The sequence below is a fragment of the Saccostrea cucullata genome, unplaced genomic scaffold (genome assembly GCF_032062105.1).
Source record: "Saccostrea cucullata isolate Sc308-1 unplaced genomic scaffold, CSIRO_AGI_Scuc_v1 ctg15, whole genome shotgun sequence".
Lineage (NCBI taxonomy): Eukaryota > Metazoa > Mollusca > Bivalvia > Ostreida > Ostreidae > Saccostrea > Saccostrea cuccullata.
In genome coordinates this window covers 161236-189165 of record NW_026938676.1, presented here as the reverse complement: position 1 = coordinate 189165, position 27930 = coordinate 161236, and the positions used below count along the sequence as shown (strand labels likewise).

Below are 27930 nucleotides of genomic sequence, written 5' to 3'. Positions count from 1 at the left end.
TAAAAAATACCCCATAAAACATACTCAGTTGACAAGAAAAAAGATGTTGATATACTATGCCGATAAAGAGTTAAACCCAAGTTAAGACTTTAATAAGCTGTGCTTTACCCTGGGAGTGATTTTTGTAGAAAAGGTGAAGATTTAACTTTTTCTTGCTTTAAACAGCTGTCAAGTCCTTCCCTTTTCTCCATTATGCCGAGATTACGTATGACATTTTTTGACTAATAATACCAAGTCCTTTTTAAAAGTCACGAAAGAGTTGTTTCATATCAATACTTAAACAAATGTTCTGTGTTTGCCCAGTATTTTCTCCAAAAGTTAAGTGTAAACTTTATTTGACAGCTGTGTTTCGTTTGAAAATATTCCAAGGAAATGCTCCTCTCGAACAGTTTCAATATTATACGACAATAAATCCTACCCCAATGGAATAAAAGCATTTCAATTTTAGTAGAAAAATACGGGATAAATAATTGATATATAAATAATAGATATATTAAATAAGGCGTTTTTAGATTGAATATTTTTTAAAGTGATGGAATAAGTTATTGTATCCTCCTGGATGAAATATGAAAAGATAAATTGATAAAAAAAATCCATTAAAGGGAAGTCCTGTTTAATAAAGATCCACAATAAAACTGTACCTTTAGAGAAAAAATGGCAGCGTGTTACCCAATGTTTATATTCTTTTGTCAAACAGAATGACACATGACTTTTCCTCTTTAATACGATGAGAGCTTTGGAGCATTATTGCCAAACAATATTACATACAAGTCTATTATAAATCACTATGTAAAAATACCCGGTATTGCTGTATTGCTTCCCCGCAGAGAAATGAATGATTAAAGGACTACAGCTTCGCCTGGCAAGACTGGCTGCAATATGTATTTGAAGTGCTCGAGTCGTAAATAAGAGCAAATTTCACCCATTAAAACGTCCTTATTACCACATCGAAATACTTTCATTGCAGAGGAAATAATAATATAAGTAAGATTTAGCTATATACGGAATTTGAATACAATCGACAAAACAGATTGTACGAATTGCATACAGAACGACTGTTTTTTTAATGGTCAAATTCTTGCATTCTACACTCCTTAAAAATAAAGAACGCGTTCATTGAAGCAAAAAAGTCCTGATTTCTGGCTTTCTCATTGTAATTATATGGATATGTTGATATGATATTCAATCTGATTTCTTTGATCAAACTGTGATTAATATGTTTTCTTCACTTGCCACTTAAAAAATCAGCTGAAGAATTTAAGAGGAGAAAAATGACGAGAAAATTAAAACAACAAAACACTTTGGTATTGGCCAGTCCTTCCCGTAATGAGATTGTTTCTGTGAACCGATTAACCGTTTTGATCCGAGTCTTTCCCGGATTAAGTCCCCTGGCCTCAGACAAGCTGCTCCATATTACCAATGGAAACCAAATTCTTGAACTACCTCCAAAACTAGGGATACTATTAGCACTTTAGAATTAGAGACGAATTACCCGGTTCTCCTATTTTAACTAATTCCTTTTTTGTTTCAGTGAAAAATGTATAAAAGGGATTAAATAGAATTTTGGGCTCATAGAATGGAAATTTACAATGAACCTTCCGTTTGCTTTTTAATTGTTAAATATAAAAACAATTAATCAATCTGACTTAAACGTTTCCTGACAAACTAATAAAACATAAAAGACAATGTATTTCATTAATGTTTGTAAATGTTCATGCTACGTGACGTCATAATGAAGTTCACGTTTCCTGCGTAATTAATTATTGTTTTAATTGCCATTCACACAGTTGCAACCCAATCTCACTGTTTGGCACACAATAGCTGTTGAATGTAACATTGCGTTTTTACCCCCAAGGCGATTTAAACAGAAAGTCTATGAATAAACCCGACAAAATCTGATAACTGTGTGCTTTAAGACAAACCATATTGTTTAAAGATCAGAAAACTTCCATTCTTTGTACTGTTCTACTGTAATGACAATAGTATGTTCTAAAAAGAGATTTATTTAGTAATCAATTAAAACACCTTATTCACTTATTTGGAGACAGTCATGCTTTCATTTGCGGCCAGACACTAGCAGGCACAAATTCAGGACGTGGTCATCGTTAAACATGATTGTATATGTGTACCGTAAGAAATTGCAGGTTCTGGAAGTCTATATTGGTATTAAGAAAAAAATATAAATATTCTAAAAAGTTTTTCGGAAAGGTATTTTGCAAATAGTGAAAAAATAGTTCGTATTTTGCTTAAAAAGTTTACAAAATATTTTATCATCCTGTTTTTTTCCCAATGCCATGCAATTTGTTTAATGACTTCCAAATTATGAAAGCAAGTAAAATGTTAAAAGTATTTTTTATTGTTGTTTTATTTTCCAAATTTGCAGAACTTATAATGAAAACTACGCACCTTAATTTGAAATCATTATAGTAATTTCAACGTTCCTGCCATCACATTTCGAGGGGTTTACCTTATATTAAAAATTTGACAAATTTTAGAATGTTACACCTGAAAAAGTTTAATTACAGATAATTCATCAATATTAATGATCTCTCCAACAGTTTTTTTCTCTGTATCAGGACAAAGGAAACGAATTCAGGGGACCATGGAAAAATAAGTGATTTCACACGCGACGAAGTTTACGACTAATAACCGCTCCCACGTTATATACCTCCGCGGTGTTCTGTATACTCTTTAAATGTAACGAATTAGCCGAGCAAGTATTTTATTGTTGACATAAAGCGCTAGGGATTCTTTAAATGAGTTTCATGGCTAAAGGGTTGATTGTCAAAAAGCCCCAGGTTCTCTCAGTGCATACCACCAACGGACCGTTTGTCACGAGAAGTGGGGAGTACACGATACATTTATACCCTTGAGGAAAGAGTCGTTTAACAGGTGACGACTTGACCCTCAATCTGTTCCGGTGTTGGGTTGATTGTTCATCGACTCATGAAATTCATCCTGTATATATAAAAAGTGAGCGGAGATAATGTGTTTGATTTGACACAGCAGACTTACCGGGGATTTAAACTCGTCAAAATGATGTTAACGGTTAGGTCTGTCGATTACCATGTAAGTTTGCTTTCATATTTATGATTTTGTAAATTTTGATTTCAAAGTCCTCATATATAAACTTTTAAATTTTATTTCTTTCGATTGAAATATCCGCATTTCACCATTCTTTTGAAGAAAAAAAATAAACTGAAAAATTACCGATAAAAGAGACGATTGTGATGGAAAAAATAGAGCCTTTTAAAAGTGCATTTTTTGTTTTTCAAAAAAATAAAGGCTTTTTATTTCAAAGAATCAATTGTAGTATCTTTGTTATCTTTTAAAATAAAAATTTATTTAGTTTTTGTTAAAATAAATCGACAATTTTCGGAGATGCATATTTATATTTAAAACGTGCGTACCCCTAATTACATGCAACAAATGCCTTATTAGCAACTTGAGTCTCTTTGGAACGTGACATAAAATGTCTCGATTGCTGAAATGTGCGTAAACAAAATCAGAAAGCACTTCAATAGCGAAATTTCAATTAGAGATCTGAGAGCAGACTTTCAAGAATCGTTTAAAAGGTAGACGTATTCAGAATGCGAGTATTAGTATGCATATTATTCTTTCAAAGCCATTTATATCTCGAATCATTAAGTTTATAAAACATGAGATGATGTTTTTGGGGACCTGGATCAGTAAGAACCGTATTAACGTCACAGGACTGCCAACAATAGCTGTAACGGAGAGAATTTTGATTAACTTGAAAATGTTTGAAATTTGTCTCTGAAAAAACCTTAAGCTCTCAAGTGAAGGGTTTAAATCTACAATAAGAGCACACAATCTAAATGCATTAGTCTAGTGAGTGACATCCACTTACCAGCAGACAATGTTTACCTTCAAAACGTAATATCAGTGGTCAAACGGGGTCAAGCAATTTACACGACTTCTTCCAACCTCAGCATGATCTTCGTTTTGTAGACAACAACATCAGATCGTCGTTCAATTTTCTTTTTAAAATGGAGAACAAGTGAAATATTAACCGGGTGTATTTGTTACAGAATACCCGACAGAATGGGATAATGAACCAGAGGGTGATGACGGGGAAGAGACGAGCGGGTGCCCCCCAGATGACGGGACTAGCGCCAATGGAACCCCTGTCTGAAGGAGCGGAGGAACATCATATACTTACCAGAGTAGAAGAGGTATAGCTAAACGATTCTCTGTACGTTGTTTGAAATTTGTCAGAAGACATAGAACAGCAATCATGCTTAAAATACTGTAGTAGGGAAAAATGCACATAGTGTGTATACACCATAAAGGCTATCCTTTTATTTGTTTATTTACACTAGTTTTGGGCAAATTTTGGATGTAGGGTAAATGTCATTTTGGGTGTTGCTTATAACTTCTTTCGTTTGTAAGGAGTACTTGTATCTTTTTATTGTAAAAATTCCTAAATTCTTCAAAGATGCATTAGAAGCATGAAAGATATTTCTACAAACGAAACACCCATGTTTTAATATAGGAAATATTCTAATTATTAAAAGTTAAAGTTTTGTGCAATTGTCCCATTTAGATTGAAGGTAAAAGTAGTGTAAAGAGTCGTCCGGATAGTGGAATAGCTGTCAGCATGTCTTCCGGAAGTTACTCGAGCTACTCAAGTTCTGAGGCCACCAAGGAACCGGAAACGGACGATATAGACGAAACTTGTTTAACGGAAACACCCGAGATGATCGATCGGGTGGAGAAGGTAATTTAATACTTTATTACAGTATTTTCTTTCTTTTTTTTTTTTTTTGGCGTTTTGTTCATTTTCTCAAAACGAGCAGTGGACGTTTCACAAACATCTTACGGTTAGGAAAAAGTTTTCCCATTTTATGAAAAGTATCCGATAAGCTACTGGAGGTAGCAAAAATCTTGTTTTTCTATTACACTTGAATGAAGCATGAGTAAATCTTTCATACTAAGAAATTATTTAAAGAATACTTTAATCTTTGTCGGTAGAAGTTGTCATGGCTGTTTCACGCATGATGTTTTAGTATTACATAAAGAAGAATTATTAAAACTCATTTCACGGCCATTTTTCTTTGAAAGGTAAAGCCCGAGAGCCACGGGGATGTGAAATCTCTCGTTGCTGCTATAACGAAAGGTCTCATGACACAACAACTTAAAGCGCATGCCCTCTACTGCTGGGTCACAAATCTCGACCTATGTAAGCCTCCAAAGGGCAAACATAAAGCAACTTCTCCTGCGGCCAAAGTGAAGATGTTAGCTGACAAAAAGATGACATATGCACAGCTTTACCAGGAGCTTTGCAAGTAAGTAATGCAACTTTTAATAAGGAACTATCAAGGTTCCTCGAACAGAAATTATAGACGTCCTTAATTTTCCTGCTGGTTACAGTCAAAACATGTACACTTCTTATGATATCATTTATTGTTCTGCAGGGCGGCAGGAATAAAATGCGAGAAAGTTGAAGGATATGTGAAAAGCCAGGACTATTTGCCAGGAAATACTGTTCAGTCATCTAAATTCCAGCACACGTGGTGTGCTGTTCAGTTAGACGGTCACTTTCGATTGGTGGATCCTCAATATGGCGCCAAACGTGATAGAGATAATAAACACGAAAGATTTTATATGGACCACTATTTTATGACCTCACCTGATAACTTTTTGCTTTCTCATTATCCAAAAGAAAAGAGGTGGCTTTTGATGAACCAAACGTATTCAATTGAAGGATTTGAGTCCATGGTCAAAACTTGGCCAGCCATGTTTCACTTTAATATCCGCCCATTAAGCATGAAGTCTGTGATTCGGACTTATGATGGCAAACTTAGCATTACTGTTTTACTCAGAAACGTTGCAGTGAATCCGTCCTTGGAATATTCCGGTCCAGGACCGGAACTTGATGCATATAGTCTGAAAGAGAACATTATTGAGGAAATAAGAGACGCTGAAAACGCCGAAACCTTCCATATTACTTTGCCACAAGAAGGAAATTATTATTTTACTTTAGACGCCCATGTTTTAGAGGTGGAAGTTGATGTGCCGGTATTTCAGTGTCGAATTGAATATGTTGATGAACTGCTATAATTTTGCCATATTTAGATATCTACATTATATTTTACGAAGCGTGAACTTAAAATCAAATATTACGTGTACGAGACTGAACCAGATAAGAATGAGTATATCATCTTCCAGTGAACAGTGTCTTTCTGAAAGACTGTTATATAATTGATTTATTTTGATATGCCCTAGGCATTGCTTGTTGAATATTTATTGTTGTAGCGTGAAAGATTTTTCCATCTACCATCATCAATATTTATTTCATCAAATTTTCATTGACATCACTTTTAATTTCGATTGTGTTACAGAAATGTTTTGAAAAAAGTGAAAGTATACTAGTCTACCGAATATATTTCATTATATGGAAGCTGAGGAGGGTCAAATTTTTACCAACAAGTGCTGTGTTATCATTTAGTATTTTTGAAATTAAGCTAGATTTGCTAGAGTTTGTTTATTGATATTGTTGAGATACCAATAGAAAGCACAGCTAATTTCTTTTGTACTTTTTGAGAGTTTGTTATCATCGGAATGAATGTTTTTGTTAGAAGTGCATATTTGGTGCCATGCAATATTTGTTAAGTTTTTTTCTACTTGTGTGTATATAGTTATATTTTTTCCGAAATCTGGAACAGGGACGGGTTGAATATTATTTTTATCTTAAAATAATTAGCATCTTTACCACCACAGTATTTGAATATGTAAAATAAACGTCTTGAGTGCTCTTGAAGACAATATACAGTCAATGCAATATTGACGGAAAATGAAGTGACCCTGATTTTGTAGAGGTTCACTCGCAAGAAATATCCATTGACTGTACATTGCTTTCGCAATTTAGTGTGTACCTTTTGATAAATTTTATAACAATGTATTTCGTGTGACTTCCCCTTCTAGTAGATGATAGCCGTAACAAAATTTTTAATACATTTCACATTTCTGTTTTTCAATTTGAACACACGCAACGCTATACCTTTACCGTGGTTTGCCAAATTCATGTTTTATGTTGTTTTTCAGATACAGGTGCCTGTTAAAAACTTTTGAAAAAAAAATATTGTTTGGGTGTTAAAAAAAGGGCATTGAAATGTTTGAATGTTACATGAAAGAGCACCTGTTAATCTAAAAAGAGTGAATGTTGAAGAAAAAGAACCGATTATTCGATGTGATTGTATAAACTTACAATTACATTCGGAGAGACGCACAGTCCGATTTGAGACTCACTTAATCGGAAATCTAAATAAACAGCATTATTTTACAACAGAGTTTATGGTTGCCCTTTGAAATTTAGTTAAACGACATGGGTTTTATTGTTCAGTAAGAGCAGAATTCAATTCAGAAAACATTTACAAAGAGTGCTTGAAGAATACATTACATTATACCTCGCATACTTTGTGCTACATTCATAATTTTGAAAATAGAAATCATGTGATTGGTTGGTTAATTTGATGAATACATCGTTGTTCTTTGTTTATGCATTTAAGATTTTGTTTTCCTTACGAAATACCTTATACATTTACTTTGAAATACGTCCATTACTGTGTTGAAGCTGTGATAGAAATTTGGTTATACAAATCATTGTATATATGAAATGTTATCATTGAATTGTTGCTTCAATAAACATATTTTTCATAAAAATGCTGTTGTTATCCTCTGTTTTATTCACAAGTTTGCGCATATTATAAGGATTATTATTATTTTTGTTCAATCTATAAATTAAGTTGGAAAGACAACAGATGAATAACAATAGAAATCTTGTTTTAATAAAAACAGAAAAGGACAGTAGAGGTCTCGTCCTCCATTTGGAGTATTTGATTTTATTCTAGCTGACGTCTTTTTAGATGTAACGCAAACGAAAATGCATAGTTTCGTTCCCTGTTGCTCTATTTATGAACACAAATTAGGCATTGGAATCCAAGTTCTAATTACTTTCATAATGTTTTTATTGTAATAATGATAGGGATATTAATATAACATTTAGACAGAAAAAAATTAGAAGTCTTTACTGATAAATACAGATCTAGTGCCAACATTTATGCCACGGCCTGTTTGGATTAATTGGTAACGGCTGAAATATTGTCGTATTAACTTTTGCCAAAAACAACTCACTGATACAATGGACCACAACTAAATCGTTAAATTATAATCCACTTATAGTTTAAATAGTGTTTCTCTTACAAAAGACACAATTCATGGAGTCGAGCCAGATTTAGAAAGTTTACAAATCTAGTTCAATTAAAATGCTCCTTGAAGTATTACCTACTTATATGTACACTGTACTAAGTTGATTTAATTTGTAACTTATTTAAAATATTTTAAAAAATATAATTATGAAATTAGATTAATCTTTAATGATAAACGTGATTTAATTAAGGTAGGATTCTTCTCTGGTTTCTGACTAGATGAAACATTCAAAGTATATTTGCTTACATGTCTTATATATTTAGGTGTAAGGGGTTTAAAAGACCATATTTTTCTTTCCTCATCATAATTGTACAACTTTAAACAGAAATGGTAAACTGCGTTTGAAAACTAGCAGGGACTATATTTTTGGCGGAATTGTGGCGTATGAAAATATCTTCTTTTCTGCCTCTCAAAATTATAATAGAACAATGAATTTAGTTATAATTTTTAAACAATCGAAGACTTTGAGAAATTTTCAAATGAAAGTTAAATTAATAATAAGGGACTCAACTTTTAAAATACATCAAATAAATATGATTTTTCAAACAAACTAAAACTTTGTTAACTATTAAACGCTTCCTATCAAAGTGCAGATTTAAACCAAAAATCCATAAAAAGTATTTTTTCTCTCTAAGTAAACGATCAAAACCTTTTATTTTTGTATCATTTTGTACATTTGTAAGACTACTTTATTATATGTGAAAATAAGAAAAAGTTGAATATAGGAAGCATATGAAAATAAGTTATATATCCTAAAAAATCAAGAAAAACAGAGAAAATTCGGATTAGCCAATATCCAGTTTAGTTAAATTATTTATGTAAATTTGGTTTCTCTAGCGGCCCCCAGTAGCTTACTCTTTTTTGAACTCCAGAGAAACGATCTTTTACGTGCCAATTGGGTTGTCATCCTTGACACGGGGCATCATGCTATAGACCCAATATAAAGTAGTATCTTTTTAGGCAAAAAGAACAATCTTTAAATTTTGAAATAGAAGTAGCATCACAAGATTGGAAATATATACTATATATATATATATATATATCTTTATGTCAAGGAAAAGATAATGACCTTGATCTGACCCTGTCTCTAATATAAAATGGTCAAACTTAATCTCACTGATACATCACTTACTGATATTGTCTTCTTGATTCTGTGAAAATTTCATTAACTTTTAAAATACAAAAAATATGAGAAGAACCCTGCCTTAAACTCTAATCTAAAACGATACAATTAAATATTCAATGGAACATTTCGTATTTTGAATTATTATGAATTTATGCATTATATCTCTAATATTGGTTCTCTAATGAAATTTTTAAAAAAATCTTTGAAAATTCTAGAGAATTTTAACGTTCTCCGCCGAATATTTTGTGGTTGTTTTATTGAACCCCCTTCTCTGAAGATTGCAATCGAATAAGGATAATTTTTAACCCAATGTATACATGTACACTTAATTAGTATACTTCGAAATATTTCAAATACAAAAAAAATATGCGTTCGAAAATACCTATATATTATTTTCGAAAAACCTCTTTTACCGGACAACCCTCGTATACATGAACACTTTATCAGTAAACTTCGAAACATCGATATCAGTCTCTTTGTAGCCCCTCACCGGCATTTATGATGGATAGTAGCAGCTAAAAATTAAATTATATTGTTTTTTGATATTTTAGTACATATTAGTCTCAGTAGAAACCTTAATTCACAAAGATGGGTAGATTGAATCAGTAGAATAAAGGGATACTGATCACCTACAGAAAAGACGCTGATGTTGGATAATTTTAATAAAAGTATCCATTACAGGCACTTGTTTTGTATACAGAGCACCCCTTAATTTTTTTACCACAAAGTACCAAACTCATTTTTATACAACCCCGATTCTAACAAGTATTTCACTGAATTTTCACTCATTTTCATACTTTAACGAAACATAGATTTTTTGAGATTTTTTTTTCTTTTCTATTAAATCGTTCCAGAATTTCTTCGTAGAATCCGTATAATGTTAACAAATATGAATCAAAAAATATCTCGAAGCGAACAATGTCTTGTTTTTAGGTTGATTTTTGATAAACTGATAAAATACTAGCTTGAAGTTGGGGTGTCTGAAACTGAGTTGCCTACCTTGTGGTAAAATTATGTAAGGCATAACATGTAAACGAAACAAGTACCCGTGATACCTATGGAATATGGAGATAACAAAAAGTATCAATGCTCAAAGTTCAATTAACAACCAAACAGTATTCAAACGCAAAGTCCACAATACAAGTCTGAAGTAGAGCAAATATGGCTTCTAAAACATCTGAGATAGGATAAGGTGCCTTGGAGGAGTGAGTATCCCCTGCCAACCGGTCACACCCGCCGTGTGCTCCTTGTCAGATCGGAAAAAAGGGAAAAATACAAACACAATTCAGTGTGTAAATAATGAGCTAACAATAAATTTGAAAAACGTCGGTCAGTATTTGACTTAATGAAAGGTTGTATTTGCTGACAAGATTATTGTATCGACCTATAAACTTGCGAAATGATGGTTCTAAATAGCTGCAGATCTGTAGCGTTATGGTTTTATATATTTTTTTATGAAATAACGCTACACCTCATTGCAAAAAATTGCTTTAAACATAGAGCAATATTTTTTGCTCTTTTGGGTATTTCACCACTTTCCAGCATCGTTCAGAGACTACCTTTCAACCCCTAATTCTAGACACATTATTTAATTAATCTGTATATTTTATCCATCTCCCAACCCTTTATAGTCGTCTCTACAAGTGATAAACTCGCTTGATTAAAATTATCTGTTAGATTACTGAAAATTCATATCCAGCGAGTTTAAAAAAACTATAAATAATTGATATAAACTATACATATTGGCTACAGAATGTGTAAAAAGTGAAAGGTTATTAAAAGCTAGGAAGTGGAGAAATTCTCCCCAAAAGAGCGCAAAAAATATTGCGCAGTAAATTGCACCTTTTTTGCACTACGGGATCTGTAGCGTTATGGTCAAAGACAAATATATAAAACCATAACGCTACAGATCTGCAGCTAGTTCTAAACAAGACTGGTGAAAAACGTTATTTTATCAAATAGCTCACCTCCTTTCAGATATTGCTTAATCGTAGAGCATGCTCTCGAGTACTAGTATCAAATCAACTGAGAGACGTAAACCTCACATGCAGGTGAACAAGGGTATATTGCTGCATAAGTATGGGACGTTCATCTCGGGAATTGTTCACTCATATGGAGTTATTCAATTTAAAAATAAACATAAAAATAATTTAATAATATAAATCAATGGAAGATGTTTATCATAATAAGCTTTATATAAAAAAAAGTTATTGAATTTTATTGTTGAATATTATCAATCGTTGCTGTAGCAATACACGCAGTCCGTCCATGCTTGTGCCTTTCTGCAACCAATTAGTACCTATATTTACCAATAAGATCACCTATCCTATAATGTTTGATACAAGTGCAAAATGCATTTTGACTGATCCGAGAACAAAAAATTTGCCGTTTAACCGAGAACAACAGTTTACTTCGGGAGTTCAACAAAACAGAATCGTAATGTATAATTTTTATTTATTTATTTATTTTATTTTTTTTTTTGACAAATTTTACATTGAATGATACCTGTTTTATAATAAATTAGTATATAAAGAATTATTACTATTCCTTTGATAGGAAAAGGGCAATGGTTGCGAGATGTTTAATATCAAGTAAACAATGCTAAAAATGTAATAATATTAAAGAGTAGAGGTAAAGCAAAATATCGGCAAGAAATGGTCAAAACAATATTAAAGCTTACGAAAAGGTCCTGCATGACAAACTGCGAAAGCCGTATGATAGGGGAACGGCTTGGAATCTCCACAAGGAATATAACCTTGTTATATTAATGAGATACATTAAAAAATGACGTAAGACTTATGTAGATAAACAATCTCTCATAGGAAGTCATGGAAAAATTTGGTAAAAGTAACTGAAAAAATGGGTTAATGCTAAATATTACAATTTTGAAACTCTCCTTAATGATACTTCTTTTGTGCTCGTTTTTTTATTACCCTGAACCGAATACATTGGACAAGATATTAAACATCTTTGTCAATATAAAGATCCCTGGGTCTTAACAACTGACCTACTTTCAACAATGCCTGAAACCTTTCAAAAAAGATATAAATATTTAATCAGTCATTTCATTCATCATCCTTTATATACATCAATTTTTCATCATCGCAGTAAAGAAATTCTCCCTAGCTGGAGGCAAGACCCATGCACCTTTATTATGTATAATAAGCATGAAAAGGGGGATTTATTGGGGTTTAGCTTTTAGGAATGTGCCGAGAAAGACAAAAGGTATATCTTCAAAAGACATTTTTCCCTCCAAAATATAAAATGTGCACACAGAGAGAGAGAGAGAGAGAGAGAGAGAGAGAGAGAGAGAGAGTTCGAGAGTTCTAATTTTTTTTAGGTAGAAAGATAGAAAATGTCATAAAATTCATAAAATGCTGCTTTATTTTGTAAAAAAAAAGTTTCAGTGAAGATTCTATCTCATACAAACAATAAATATAAACTGTTTGTAAATATGTTACGAGTGATTTATGCATTTTTGGCAATGAACGGTTTAAGTTAAATATGCAATTTGTCGGACATAAGAACCAAACTGCATTTTATAACGAATCCTGCTCTTGTTTAATAGACTTTCGCGAGAAACACTGACTTTAACAATCGACAGCACACTTTTACACCAGGAAAATATGAGAAAACTTTTTTGATGAAATATATGGAAATAGCGAACAGTATACGAGCTCAAAAGTCCATTAAATAATACAAATCAAGAGTAGAACAAACACAAATCTCTAAAACATTAGTGTTGGGATCAGATTCCATGAAGAAGTAAGCATCTCCTGCCGACCATTCACAGCCGTCACACCAACCGTGTGCTCCCTGTCATGATCGGAAAATTTGAATGTAAGGTTATCATTCAGTCTCTTTCGAATTAAATATCCAAATATGAAACAAATATATCCAACTTTCTTGTATTTTGTTTTATTGTTAGCTCAAATGGCATCAAAAGAAGGAATACAAATGTAATGAAAATCTTGTTTTTTCAGTGGAATAATGTGCTTCTCGTTGTTTCCGAACATAAATAGAATCTGTTTTCATCCAGTTTCATAAACAGGTACTTCCTATAAAGATGCAATTTAATGATTCAAGTTCATTGAAAGATTGCTTGGATCTTGCAGAACAATAATTACATGTCCTTTTTTTTTTACTTACCCCGGTGAATTGAATTAAAAGAGATATAAATGTAAACTTGTATAAAATTATGATAGTAAAATCTAGTCATCCATTATAAATCCCTTCCCAAACTGTGTTAAAGGTTCAGCCTTACAAGAGTTGCTTGGTTCCAATGATTACTAAGGGGAGAAAATGCAAAATATGTAAATGTGTAACATGTGACATCACAGCAATCGCTGAGCTCCATATCATTTTCTTTTTACGTACCCCGGTAAATTTAAGTGTAAATTAACTGAAGAATTTTAATGAATTATAAACCAGTTGAGCCATTTTCATCAGCAATTGTTCTACTTATACTTATAATATAGTTATCAAATTTGTAAATTGAAATTTTAATCCTAAAGTAACATTCCATCCCCACCAACGCTCTTTGTTGTCCGTAAAACATGCATGCCCTTTTTAGAAAGATAATTGATAAAATACGAGGGTTGTTCGAAAAGTTGGTGGACTCCTGTCATATCTTTTTCATTTAACTTCATATGCTGTCCAAATTTGGTAGAAATATTCTAACAATAAATCCAAATGATTTGTATTAAAAACTTTTAAATTATCATGATTAATTTCAAACCTATCCAGATTTTAAACTGCAAAAATCAGACCGCGGGGCAGGTCAAAATTTAGAAATTCACAAAAAACAATCGGAATAAATATGTCAATGGCTGAAGTCATATTCTCTGTAAAATGGAGCAGAAACTGAAAACTTCCTAAACTTTGAAAATAAGAACTGTTACATTGATTTATATTCAAAATTATGGCTTAATATTTTGATTCGTTGAAAAGAAATCAATTTGGGAAGATAGGTAGTTCTCATTGAAAGCGACAAAAATGATGACGTTGTTGAACGTTACAGAGTAGCAGATAACGATGCAATTTTGTGTTATATTCGTGAAAAATCCTAAATAAACTCTAAATATGTTAAAGGAATCACAAATTATGTCACAATTAAGTCGTGCGTGTGTTTATAATAGTACAGGCGGTATTTGAGTTACATAGACTCTGTATCGGACGAGGACAATCTGTGAAAGAACGGTTTATCTGGTAAAAACTGATCAAAATCTTTAAAAATTTGGAACGTCATGGAAAGACGTAGTGCTTCCGAGTTGCTGATCTTGTGAAAGCACAGTTAAGTGGTAAAAGAAATTAAAACATTGACAAAGGAAATTATACAACGAGAACAGTTGTTAGAAAAATTAATTTCAAGTGTTAGAAATTCTTGACGCTATGTTTTTGACGTTACATCGCCGTTAAGTATGCTCCGCGGGTGCAAAACATGTTGATTTTAAAATGAAGTGAATTGATTTCTATTAAATCGAATGAAACGAAACTTCACTCATAAACAAAACAATTGTTTTTACACAGGGTATTGAGCTTATTTTAGATTTCTTGAAAGTAGTATAACGAAGATTGACATCGTCCATGAACTTTTCGAACAACCCTCATACAGTATATACCTGATAATGTAGCATTACTTAACTGAATATTTCCTGCGGGCATTCGTTCTAGAAAAAAAAAACTTATATGTTACATGAAATACTTAAGTTAAAAAATGTGCTAATTATAAAATTCGCACGTTTTTATCAGTTGACATTTATGACATCATTGTTATATGATCTAAAAAAATGTATCCATGGGAAAATACCAATATACAAGGGGAAGAAATGTAAAAAAGACAAAACAAAGAAGGGTATTTAGATATAAACTGGCTTTTTTTTTCCTGCTCAATATTTGATTTCGATCATCCAAGTAATAAAGTAGATTGTATAAATAGCAAACATAACCTATAATTTGGTTGTATTTTCGCACGAACTTTTTGTTTAGCCTTTGCTTTAAAAAATAAATTTTTACTATTGAAAGTTCCGTCTAGCTGATGAATACATAAGGCTCACGTCGGGTTTGACAAGGGATGTTTACCCTCCTAGGCTACTGATCATCCCCGGAAATTTCCAGGAGTCCGTGTTTTATTCCCTTTTTACATATCTATATATATTGTTTTAAAAAATAAGATCGATTATTTTTCGTCACCACTTCTTACATTTAGAGCGTTCTGTAAGCTATTTTCTTAATCAGAATCGATGCTTTATGTATTTATTTGAGGGGATCATAAGGGGACTGTAATGTAACCATGGTATTTTTACGTAGCTTAGGGGGGGGGGAGGTTGGTAAATTTGTGTTAACAATCATTTTGTTGATGACTCAGAGTTTGATAAATCACAAAGCTTATAATTTCTTGGAGCACTTATTTTCAGTCATTTAAAAAGTTTTGGTTCCTACTTTGTTTAATGTATTTTACAATTATATCAACTTATAACAACCCAAAACTAAAACCTTGTTCGCGTTTTTCTCCGTGTTTGAGATTGTTTCTTTATTACAATACGCTTTTCTCTATATTCCATGCTGAAATGCAGCCTATGGTCATTATTTATGCCTTAAATTGTGTTATTTATTATATTCAGATATTCATAATAAGGTCAACAAACCTGTATGCAGTGATAACATCGATAATTAAGATCATTTTCTGATAGGCTTCAATAAGAACTGATCCAGCTTGTTAGAATACATGTAATGATTTTCAATAAAAAAAGGTCAATGAACCTTTCACTTAAGGTTACAATGAATACTTGGGGAATATTCCATTACTTGTGAATACAGTTCATGTTCCATAATATATTTTCACTGCAAACAATGGTTCCTCAATGCAACAAACCTATACAGTGATATATTTTACTTCCTCCTTCCAAACTTACGTGGGTTGTCCGTAAAGTTCGTGGACAAGCTAAAATTTGATCTAAAATGGTTTCATTAATATTTATTATCAGCATATTTATAATCCTTTACTAAATGTGAATTATAGAATATAAAACTATATTCAATTTCAAATATATAATTACAATAATGGCTTCATTATTAGACCTGGGATGGTGACCCGGAGCATTACAAAATTATCTTTAAAAAGCTATTTATTACTTTATAAATTTCATTACTATTTTGCAAAATTCCGCAAAAATACCGATTGCTTGCACATTATGAGGTTGACAAAAGTTATAACATCAAACTTGCAAAATTTGAACGTTCAGATTTTAGAAATAGCTGAGAAATCGAGGTTATAATCTTTTGAGACAGGATCGGCATTATTCGAAAAAGGGACGTTTTTGGAAAAGGTGAAGCAGAGAGCAGTGATAAAATTATGCGTAGACATCGGAAAAACACCAACAGAGACTCATAAATGCTGTAAACATTCAGTAAAGTATAGTAAAGGAAGCCGTTCTTTAGTATTTAAGTGGAATATAAGTAAAATTTTCGGACAGGAGGAACAGTTTACAGGATGACATGCCTGAAGGAAGACCATCATTCCGAGATTGCAGTGCTTTAAAAAATGAATTTCGTAACGTGACTTTGCCGTATTTACGTAAATTAAGTCGTTTATTCGCGGACAAAGGTTTGATGATTTGCAGGATCTGAGATAGGAAGTGTTAAATAGTACTAGTATTTTACATACGAAACCTGAACAGTTTGAACACATTTTTGACGACTATTTCAAATGACATGCGTAAGAAATGTATTGAGTTAAACGGTGACTGTGTTGAGAAAAGTAACATGCATCATTAAGATTTTGACGTCGGGTTACGTCAAGAATTTTCGTTTTTAGTGCTCCGGGTATGAGTGTGTGTCTTTTTTGTATCTGATAAAAATTTATCTATTTGTGCTTTGTTTTTGTTTAAATATAATTGCATATGTATAAAATGAAACATTAATTTAATGAAAATAATAGTTTCAAATATTTTATCAATGTTTGTCAGTAATTATCAGTGTTGTCCACGAACTTTACGGACAACCCTCGTACACACAGAAAGACAAATTATTGAATCAGAATTTATGAAAAAGATTGCAACCAGCTTGGCCAAGTAGATGGAGAATATCGTGTTGATTTTCAAAATATGCCAAGAAAATAGCAGTTAATCCATCAAAAGTTTTCGAGTTTAAATCAAGACCTTGCAAAGTTAGAAGGTATTCAAGCAGTTGCTTATTCCCTGTTTTAGCAGCCTTGTGTAGAATTGTCATACCAAACAGTTTCTCCCGATCATTCACATCTGCTCCATGCTTTAGCAAAAGACGCATGACAGAAAAATGCATTCTGTCTACAGCTAAATGTATGCATGATTGGCCGAAATAATTTGGGATTGATATACACTTCTTAATGATTTTTCTTTCTACATTCTCTAATAGTAGACATACAATTCTATCAAATCCATAAATACAGGCGATATGCAATGGAGTGTTGCCATTTTTATCTACAATTAACAGGCTTGCACCGTTTTTAATCAGTGCAAAAACTACCTTTACATGATTTTCATGGACAGCCAAAGAAAGAGGTGTTTGTAAATCGTTATTTTGAATATTTAACAGGTCTGCATTGACACCAGAAAGGCTTTTTAAAATGTATTCAGCAACAGGAACTAAGCCGTCTATAATAGTCATATGAAGCTCGTCGTCACTGCGTAGCATTTTCTGTATATTTGGATACGAAATAGCGTATGGAATCTCAACACCTGTTTCTGCATGATTGTCGTCCGCAATTGTTGAAAACTGATGGGAATTTTGACCTTCTTTCGTGGTTTCTGATACTCGAAACCTTTGTTTTGAACTTGCATTGCATGAGAAAGAGCGGTGATCTTTTTCTGGTGATTCCAATGCTTGGACGTTAAAAGATTGGGAATCTGAAGTAGAGGGGTTCTGTGAGTGTAATGGAATTCCTCCAGATCTTGGAGCAGAAAAATAGATCAAGGTATGATCTGTTTGAATCCCGGACAGAGACTCGCAGACACCGCCATCAGTTTCAAGACTCTGATCTGGAAGCTCATGAAAACTGCGACTTCCTTCATCCATTGATCCTTCTGTACAAAATAAAATATGAAAAAACTGTTATTCAAATTAAAAGTTATTTATCCAAAAGAATCGTACAATTCTTAAATCTAGTATTTTACAAATATGCTATGAATTCAAGTGCATGAAAAAAACTTTTTTTTTATTTTCGATGAATAAATAAGAGTACTTAGACATAATAAAAGAACCATTATCCATAGGAATTCACCTTTCTGTTTAAATACATCAACATACTATCCGACTTCCTGAGGATCCATTTTCTTTCTTGTAGAGTTTCCCCAGATAACCTGTGTGGAATTAAAAAATTCATATCTCTTTCACAACTAATCAACACAACCCAAAATAATTTTTTTAAAAATAGAACATGAACTTTTTCAAACTTGATCACCTTCAAATTGAAACTTAATTTATATGTCTAAGATACTTTTTAAATATATATAAAAACACATATGTAACAAATACGTTTTTTTTTAAACAAACTAAGTGTATAATACATTGAAATAAGTTTAACCATAAGAATTATATCAATTGTCAATAAATAAATCTTACGGCCATATCTAGTTATGACATTCCTCTGATACACGTCATTGGAAGTTACAGTGTACTTTCGATTTAGATATACTAGTATTTTTGTTTTGAACTCTATTAGGTGCAATATCAATGGCTTACTAAACATACCTCAAATAAATTCATCGTATCAAATTTATTATATAATTCAAATGCTATCAATATGTACTGTCCTTTGTACCTATTTTAGTACAAGTACCTACATACCCGGAAGCTTCAGAATCAGCAAAGATTATTACTAGAAATAGGTATCCAGTATGTATTTTTGGGTTCAGTAGGCTACTTCTGCACAAAAGGAAGTAAATTCCACTAAAATTTATTTTGAATAAATATCTGTAAATTTATATCAATTATAAAACATTTGCCAAGTGAAAGATATATTTGATACATTTTTTAAAAACAAAATCTGCTGAATTTCTTCCATCTTAATGAAGATAAAGATTATGTCAATTTTAATAGCAAACAAGTTTTGGTCAAACGTATATAATTCAGTTATATTATTCAGTATTGTTACAATATCGAGGCTCATAGTTTATTGAATTACATTACTTTTTCGTTAATTTTCCAGGAGCGTGTGAAAGTTGTTTATAAACAAAAAACGTCAGTCAATTACTTAATGATAGAATATGATTTAAAGATGTATTTTAAATGCAAATGAGAAATTTAAAAAAACACGAATAATAAATTAAAATACAGAAATGTAATTATTTTTTTCGTGTAACTATTCATCTCACAACAAACTAAGTAACACATAAATGTGGTTAATTATTTTTTCTTATAATAATTCATATGAGAACATAATTTACAATCATAGAAACAAGACTTAAAGATGGATGACATTTTTGCTCAGTGAATTAATCAAGATCCATAACTAATGGCTCACAATTATTTTGAGTTAATATCATTGATGTGGTGTCTTAAAACCTTTGCCGTGTCACAGAATCCCAGTCTTTCTGCCAGTTGTAGGGCAGTTTCTCCAGCATAAGACGTAGCATCCAAAGCAATGCTTTCCAAACCTAACACGTAGTCCAGTAACTCAGAATTGTGTTTTTGAACAACACAGTGAAGTATGGTATAATTGTACATGCCATCTTTAATGTTGACACTGGCACCACTTGACACAAGCAATTTTAGAACACTATGATGAAGACCGTTAGCTGCTATATGAAGACAGGTCTGTCCATAATAGTTGAGTGTCTCTATGCAGCTTAAGACCTGCTGTCTGTCTCCAGTATCCAGAACCGTCCTCACTATATCGTCGTATCCTTCTCTGCTTGCGATGTGTAACAATGTATCACCCTGGTCATCACAAAGTCTTACATCCGCTCTCTCTTCTATAAGCAACGCAACGATTTCAACCATTCTTTGCAAAGTTGCAGCATGCAGTGGTGTCTGTAGCTTTAAATTAGGAAAATCCAACCATCCCCTATCAACAGAAACTATGCATTCTATAATATAGAAAACCGTCTGTATTTTCTTTTGCCATATAGAAGTGTGGAGTTGAGTGTCACCGTCTTTATCTCGACACACCATCTTTGAGAACTCTTCATTTTGAATTGCTGGAGAGAAAGAGCTGGATGAAATGTTCAATTGCTTTAAAGGATGACTAATTCCTGGGCTTTCTGGTGTTTTTCTAGATTCGGTTGGAGGTTCAAGCAGGCGTTGTTTTGACAAGCTGAGGCTTTCTTCTTTCAGGCTTACGTTAGAAATTCCAGAAAAATACCCTGACTCTGCGTCCTTGTTAAAAAATAAGGGGCAGCCATCCTCTTCTAAACTTGCATAGCTCATATCGCCCTCCGTATTTGAAGTTTTTAGGTCCATGATCTACAAAGCGTAAATAATGTAAATTAATAACATTTCTAAAATAAAAGATTATTTTTTAGTTCATATGAAAATATTTTACTAACCAAGTGCAAACGTGGGCGTCAAAACACAAAAAATCTTTTAAATACTAATATTATGAAAAATATAGATGAAAATTTTCAGTTCTATAATTAGAACTTTTGGAAATCCTACTTGCGTTTTATTAAGAAGCACGACATGTTTGAATTTATATTGTTAGGTATATATTTATATACATTTTTTTTCTCAATATAAAGAAAAGAAAGCCTAATATAAAGTCATTTAGTATTTTCAAACAGAGAAAAAAACAAATTTTCACATTAATGGTGTATAATGAAGAGTTTCCTGTTGACAACAGATTTTACATAGGAAATTAAATAAAATATTCGAGAGGAAGCTTGTCTACTTTTGTTTCGGCAAAAATTTACATCTGTTAACAGACTTTTTTAATCTACAACCAGTTAATAGAGTAAGATTTTTTTCAGAATAATTAAAAGTATATTTTAACCAATCAGATTAATTATCTCTTAATTATCTGTTTATTTAAAAAAAAAAAAAATTAGTGATTGTTTTCTTTAATTCTATGATCTATAGTCTTTTGATATTTATAATAAAAAAAATTAAGTGTAAAACATATCACCACCTACAATCCCCGTAAATTATTTATGTCTGAGTATAAATTTGAATAAAGATTACTTTAAATCGGTGAATATTATAATAGCATTCATACAATTCGATTTTATTTTTATAATAAAAAAAGGCCTTTGAGAGAAACCAAAACGTAGGCCTTACATCATTTGAGGAATACAGAAGTAAAATTAAAAAGATGACGTTCAAGAAAAAAATAAAACCTTCCTTTCCGAGATTTCAACGCATACTTCCCTGTGATGCTCTTTTCATTGCATGTATGTAGTTTGTATCTAAGAAAACAATTATAAAAATCCATGGCCAACTTAAACTTTCACCAAGTCATTTTTTCAAAGAAAAAAAAATGTCTACCGTATGTGAAGGATTTCTAAGAAAAAAAAATGTTGCTCAAAATACGTGAGCATGTCATCGCATTTACCTAAAACTCATTGTATGTATAAAACTTTAAAACTTCATTATACTGGGAAATGTTATTATTTATATCGTTTATTATTCTGACAAATATTGATCAAAGTGTATACATTTCATTAAAACAAAACTTGTAGATTTTGACCTTGTAATATTTGGTTTTGAACATATCTTTCATTTTTGTTATTATACAATACTAAAACCACTCAATATAACTACAATACGAACAATAACAATAGATTGAATTTTTATATTCTTCAGGATGACCTGTCCCTTCCTCGGGATAACATAAAACTTAGACATTCATAAAACCAAATGATTGGAAAAATTAAAACAACTCACACGATGACTGGAATATTGAATCCTATATATTTACATTTTTACACGTTTCATTGTTAGGGAAACAAACATTTGCTTTGAAATAATTCTAGACATTTGTGAAATACATCCGGTGAAATCTAGTGAAGCACGACTTACAAACACGTGTAAATAAATGATTTTTTCTTTGTCCGGGAGGAGGAACAAAGTGTCTCAAAATTTGACAGTTTCCTTTCCTTGTGTCGTTGGTCACTTTTATTTTCCTGCCCTGCCCAAGAGAAGATACATCATGTATTACTTGTACTTTATTTTCTCTAAATGAATTGTAATGAATTTGTAAACACTGCTATCATTTTCTATTTTTGTGAAGGATCTTATCCTTTTGTATTTATTTTACAAGAAAATAGAAAAAAAAACAAAGAACAAAATATCAATTACTTTTATGTTTGTTTGCTAAAACTGGTAAAAAAAATTAATAGAATATTAATAGAATATACTGTATAAAAATGATTTTAAAGAATAATTCAAAAGATTGCAATTCGTTCTTTAAATAGCAAGATTAAATCATGTGTACGTGTACAATTTGGTATAACTTATATAACGTGTAAATGTTCAGTTTGTTATAAGTGTATGAATTTATGTCACTGATTAAAAATTGTCATGTCACTACTCATGGTTACTATAAAGTTTTCTAGAGAAGGTCATCAATGAAGGAAAAGCACCCACTTATACATCGCCAAGGACCCTCTTGTTATAGAGCATTTATAAACCTTTCAAATAATTTGAAATAAATAAGACTCGTAAATAACACTTGATTAATTTTCGGATTGTTATATATTAAATAGTTAAGATTATGTTCAATTCTATTTCTATTCATTTGTCTTATCGGATGTAAATCTACCTGGTTCATCTTTCACGCCTTTTCAGACAGTTTAATCTACAATTAATCTACTCCACTGAAAACACATTATTGAATATCTAAGAGGCTCATTAATTTCTCATCAGTTTTTATGAATGCAGTGACAAATTAGGGACAGGGTCTCACTATCAATAGGTCCTGTACTTTTCTTGCTATGCAGACCTTCATTTTATTTGATTCCAGTCTTGTATTTTAAATCATTACAAATGTGAATTATATGGTCTTGTTTTTGTACATTGAAATCCATTTAGAAAATTTTTTCTTTATATTGGTGTTTCAATTCAGCTAGCCCTTTGACCCCTATGCTATGCTTGCATTTTCGCACAATTTTATATCCTACAGCTAAGTAAAATTCAGCTGTTTTCTTAATTTGGTTGATGATTATTTTTATTATTTTAAGGTATATTATAAATCTTTAACGCTTTTAAAACTGAATGATTATTTCCACTCAGATTTTCTTTAATGTACAAATCAATAAAATACAGATTGATTGTGTTTTTATTCCAAACAATTGCACTGGATTTCAAATAAATGGTATATATATAAGTAGATGTACAAAATTAACTATAAAATAATATAAACAGTCAGATGGTGGTCGATTACAATTAAGAAGAAATGTTGAGTAAATGATATTTAATATATGTACTTTGTTTGAATAGCCATTCAATGAATAATTTAAACACTTTTCTGTAATAACTTTAAACATTTTTGCTACACCACAAGAATATCATGTAGAAGTATAACAAAGGCTTGGGAAAAATCGGGTTGTCTACTCATTTAAATATATTATAAGCTAAATAAGAATAAACTCTCATCAAAGTTCAGTATGCGATTGCTGAAATGTTTCACCCAGCATTTCTAACATATGCTCTTAAGACGTTCAACAAAACTTGTCAAATATGAACAGTTACTACGGTACATAACCTAGGTACTGATCATCTAAAACAAAACCCTTCTTTAATTAGTTTTCATGTTCTTCCTCCTTCTTTATTTGTAGTTCTTCTAGGCACTTCATTATTTGACATTCTGATGTCATTGAAGTTGAAATTTGGAACCTGAAATAAATTATTGAAAAAAAGTCTAAGATGTTCATATCTTGTAAATGGTCACAAAACGTCGTACTTTATAATAAAATATGCAAGAAGATGATCTAAAGGAAAAGTAGAAGACTGTTACTTTGTCAGAATGGATTAAGCGCTGTAAAGTTATACTAGTATCTATTTTATATTTACTATATTAGAACGTAAAACTTATGAAATTGATACTTCCTTTTTTAGGAGACTGGGTGTATTAATAGAAGTAGAATGACTAAATAAAAAACACTACTATCTTGTGGTTTTAGCTGAAAATACATAATATGTTTGGAAACTCAATAATACAAAATGGGTTTGAGTTTAATTCCACAATTTTTGAGTTTGAGTTTAAATTCACAATCTTGAATCAAATTTATTTACCTTTTCCTTTCAATTTCGATTTCGATCCAAAATTGCTATTAAAAATCATGGTATCTATTCCTCAAAAAAATTTATAATAGTCTTTCAATTGCTTAATGAAATGAATATAAAGATAAAACGGTGAGCGATATCCAAAACTACAGACTATATTTATCTGTTAATGAGGCTAAAACCACAATCACATTTCCAAAAACGACCAACGGCCGACGGCTTTTGAATGGGATTCCTCGGGTGACAGTGGGCAGTTCATCGGCCGTTGTATTGCATGATTTTGACCTATTTTTGACTTTGTTATTTTTTTTTTGTCCATTGGTCCAAGTTATAATTTTTTCTGCACAAACCCCGAAAATTTCAAAGATGCCAAAAACATGACGTCCGCCTAAGCCCTATGTATTGATCAATGAAATATATGGAGAAAGTCCATTAGAAATTACAAAATAGGACTGGAGGGAACATGGACTCCAAAATATCGGAGATGCGATCATGTGCCTTGTATGGGTAAACATCCCCTGCCGCCCAGTCACACCTGCCGTGTGCTCCTTGTCATTATCGGGAAATATCGGAATTTCCGTTGACAATTCAGTGTATAGGTATTGGCCTAACAATCAGCATGAAAAACGTCAGTGGGCACTATTTCCCAGCTGAATTTCATATGCAAATTACTATAGTAATTCAAATAAATTGACTTGTCCAAGATACGACCAAATGATAGATTATAATTGTTGACAAGGTCATTATAATAACCTTATAATTTTGAAATGGTGCTTTTAAGTTAAATTGATAAGAGAAGATAACTATATAAATTTTGGTAACGGGTTGAAATATAAAGAGAATATCTTTTAAAATAGCGAACATTAAATTATTCGTAAAATAAGTCGTTTCTACGTCATCATTTTTTTTATCAATTGAAATAAGTACTTTTTGTTTCATTTGAATTTGTAGGATTGGAAACCGATATCTTAAATTTTTATTGTAAATTTTCCATGTATGCGACAGGATCTGAAATCTATTATATCAGGTGTAATGACATGACAGATCATATTATCCGTAAAGTAAAAAAGACATTGATGCTTTTTTTAAATGTATTAGTTCTGCCTTAAGTAAATTGAAATGAAGTTTAAATGTATATACGACGTTTCTTTGAATTTAGTTTGTCCGTATGATTGTTTTATAATTGTTTGATTCGGAGTATGTTTAATGGCTCGTATATTTAGAATGCAATCTGTCATAACCTCGATGTTGGTTCCATTAAATCTTTTTAACAAGCAATATTTGGTTGTATTAATAGAAATTAACAGGATTTAGTTTTTGTTTTGTTTTTGGTTTTATTTTTGTACATATATCGCTGAACGTAACTGAAGTTGCACAAAAATGCCGCAATATAAATAAACGTAGTTTTCCTAGAATAGATATTTTATTCTATATTTAGTTCAAATTAGGGAAATAAAACAAGAAGAGTTTGTTCCAATTTGTCTAAAAATAATTATTGAAAATTTACTTTCCTACCTCTTTCTCTTTGGTGGAAAAATTAGCATTATTTAAAAATTTGTCTTACATATAGAAAGATTTGCATGTCGTTGAATTTTAAGATGCACGTACACTGATTCTTAATATGAACTATTTTTTTTTTATTAATACATGTTTCTGAAATGTAACAAATATAATGTCGCTAAATAGGTTGCATTATGCAAATATTCATCGAGTATATCCATTAAAAATTTTCCGTTAAATTTCAAGAAGTATGTGTTGAACCTCTTTGCAAAAAGCAGATAACTTTCAAGTTAAAAGATTGAAATGATACATAAACCGTATACCCCTTAAAGCGCTATTTTATAATGCTGAAATACATATAAGTGAAATTAAATAACATTTCAAAATATTAACACGTTTATATTTCCATCCAAGTATATTGCAAAAGTTCATTAAAAATTGGCTTGAACACTGTCTAAATAATTTTCCATTTACAAAATAAGAATTTTCCATACCAACAAAATATAAGATCTGGTTAACCTGTTTTAAAGACCTCATGCAGAGGAACGTTTGGCGACAGGGTCGTGGGTGATGTCATGGGTGGATACGCTTGATTAACGAAAAACATAAGAACTGTTGTGGGAAAGTTGTCTGGAAAAGGTTGTCAGACGGTTTAATTTAACTTAATACATTATCTTGAATTTCATAAAGATATTGTATGATTTTTTTCCTGATTAATGGACAAATGAAACGATTAAGGCCATATATGTGTATTAATAGAAACTGGGATGTACAATGTGGATAACTGTATTGTAATTTTACTCGGAGACTATTTTGGGGTATATTAAATACACCTCTGATAACATTAATGTAACAAGGATGAATAAAGGTTTGGTCAAAATACCCATGTATATCTCAATGATTAGTCCGAAAAATCTGACGTTTTCCTGGCTTTTTTATGATTTTGTTATTTTACATGCCAGGAAACCGTCAGAACCGGCGCCATTACGTAAACTGGGAAATCGCCGCCTCCAACCAGAGGCGGCATTCTCGAGTTGATTTTAGATACATGCGAACTGAATTAAATTTCAAAGTCAAAAGTTATCAATAGTACAATACTTAAAGAACTTACCAATATAGTTTTTATGGTTCATTTATGAAATGAATAATCCTTTGAAAAAGGTTTTATCACACTGTCGAGATTTGTCTTCAAATTGTGCATTTTAAAATCTTGGAAGTCCTGTTACGAAATGTGGAGTGATATTTTCTGTTCATGTATATTGGTATATGACTTTGAAATATATTTAGGTACAATATTCATGAACAAATTTCATTTGTTTTTATGTTAAAATATCAAAATCGTAAAAAAGCCAGGAAAACGTCAGAATTTTCGGACTACTCAATGATCTGATCAAGTCTAAATTCAGTAAGCAATATGCATGCATTTAACAAATTTCAGTATATGTGTAATGTATATGTTGTTACATTTCAAGAGAGTTCAAATATATGACTTTGAAATATACTTGATATTTGAACAATCATTTGTTTTTATGTTTCAATGAGATTAAGGCATTCTCGAAAAATAATTCTGATCTATTTTAGATCTAGGAATCTATTCTTCTTCTAGAAAAATGAATTAAATTGTCAGTTCGTGAATATCCTTGAAAATACCAAATTAACATACAATAACCACCAGTAGGATCTCTTGATATAACATTTCATACGTTTTTCTTCGATATTTACTCTAAGAAAATAAATTTACATTCCCCCATCTAAGGCTTCATTTTTACACAGTTGGGAATGAAGATTTTATTTAATTGATAACGTTATCCTTAACATTTGAAAATAGAAATCGCTGTGCTATTCTTATTTTGCTAAAATAATGACCTCTTTAT

General features: G+C 31.4%; 3 protein-coding genes across 4 annotated transcripts in view; 1 reads left to right on the top strand and 2 right to left on the bottom strand.

Moving 5' to 3' along the window:
• Nucleotides 1–7626, top strand: part of LOC134250849 (uncharacterized) — a 42383-nt gene extending 34757 nt beyond the window's left edge. For both annotated transcript variants that reach the window (XM_062733189.1, XM_062733190.1), the window contains exons 10-13: nucleotides 4053–4196; nucleotides 4568–4741; nucleotides 5086–5309; nucleotides 5439–7626. In XM_062733189.1, the coding sequence (XP_062589173.1) occupies nucleotides 4053–4196; nucleotides 4568–4741; nucleotides 5086–5309; nucleotides 5439–6084 (1188 nt within the window). In that variant the 3' untranslated portion in view covers nucleotides 6085–7626. The remainder of the gene's footprint in view (nucleotides 1–4052; nucleotides 4197–4567; nucleotides 4742–5085; nucleotides 5310–5438) is intronic.
• Nucleotides 7627–17264: 9638 nt separating this feature from the next.
• LOC134250892 (NF-kappa-B inhibitor alpha-like) lies at nucleotides 17265–19214 on the bottom strand. Its single transcript, XM_062733251.1, has 3 exons — nucleotides 19184–19214; nucleotides 18644–18696; nucleotides 17265–18420 (listed from the first exon to the last, which is right to left on the bottom strand). The coding sequence occupies exon 3, from the start codon at nucleotides 18410–18412 to the stop codon at nucleotides 17393–17395; it is 1020 nt and encodes a 339-aa protein (XP_062589235.1). The 5' UTR covers nucleotides 18413–18420; nucleotides 18644–18696; nucleotides 19184–19214; the 3' UTR covers nucleotides 17265–17392.
• A 470-nt stretch (nucleotides 19215–19684) lies between these two features.
• Nucleotides 19685–21002, bottom strand: LOC134250884 (NF-kappa-B inhibitor alpha-like). The gene is made up of 2 exons (XM_062733241.1): nucleotides 20884–21002; nucleotides 19685–20800 (listed from the first exon to the last, which is right to left on the bottom strand). The coding sequence occupies exon 2, from the start codon at nucleotides 20795–20797 to the stop codon at nucleotides 19862–19864; it is 936 nt and encodes a 311-aa protein (XP_062589225.1). The 5' UTR covers nucleotides 20798–20800; nucleotides 20884–21002; the 3' UTR covers nucleotides 19685–19861.
• Nucleotides 21003–27930: the final 6928 nt, after the last annotated feature.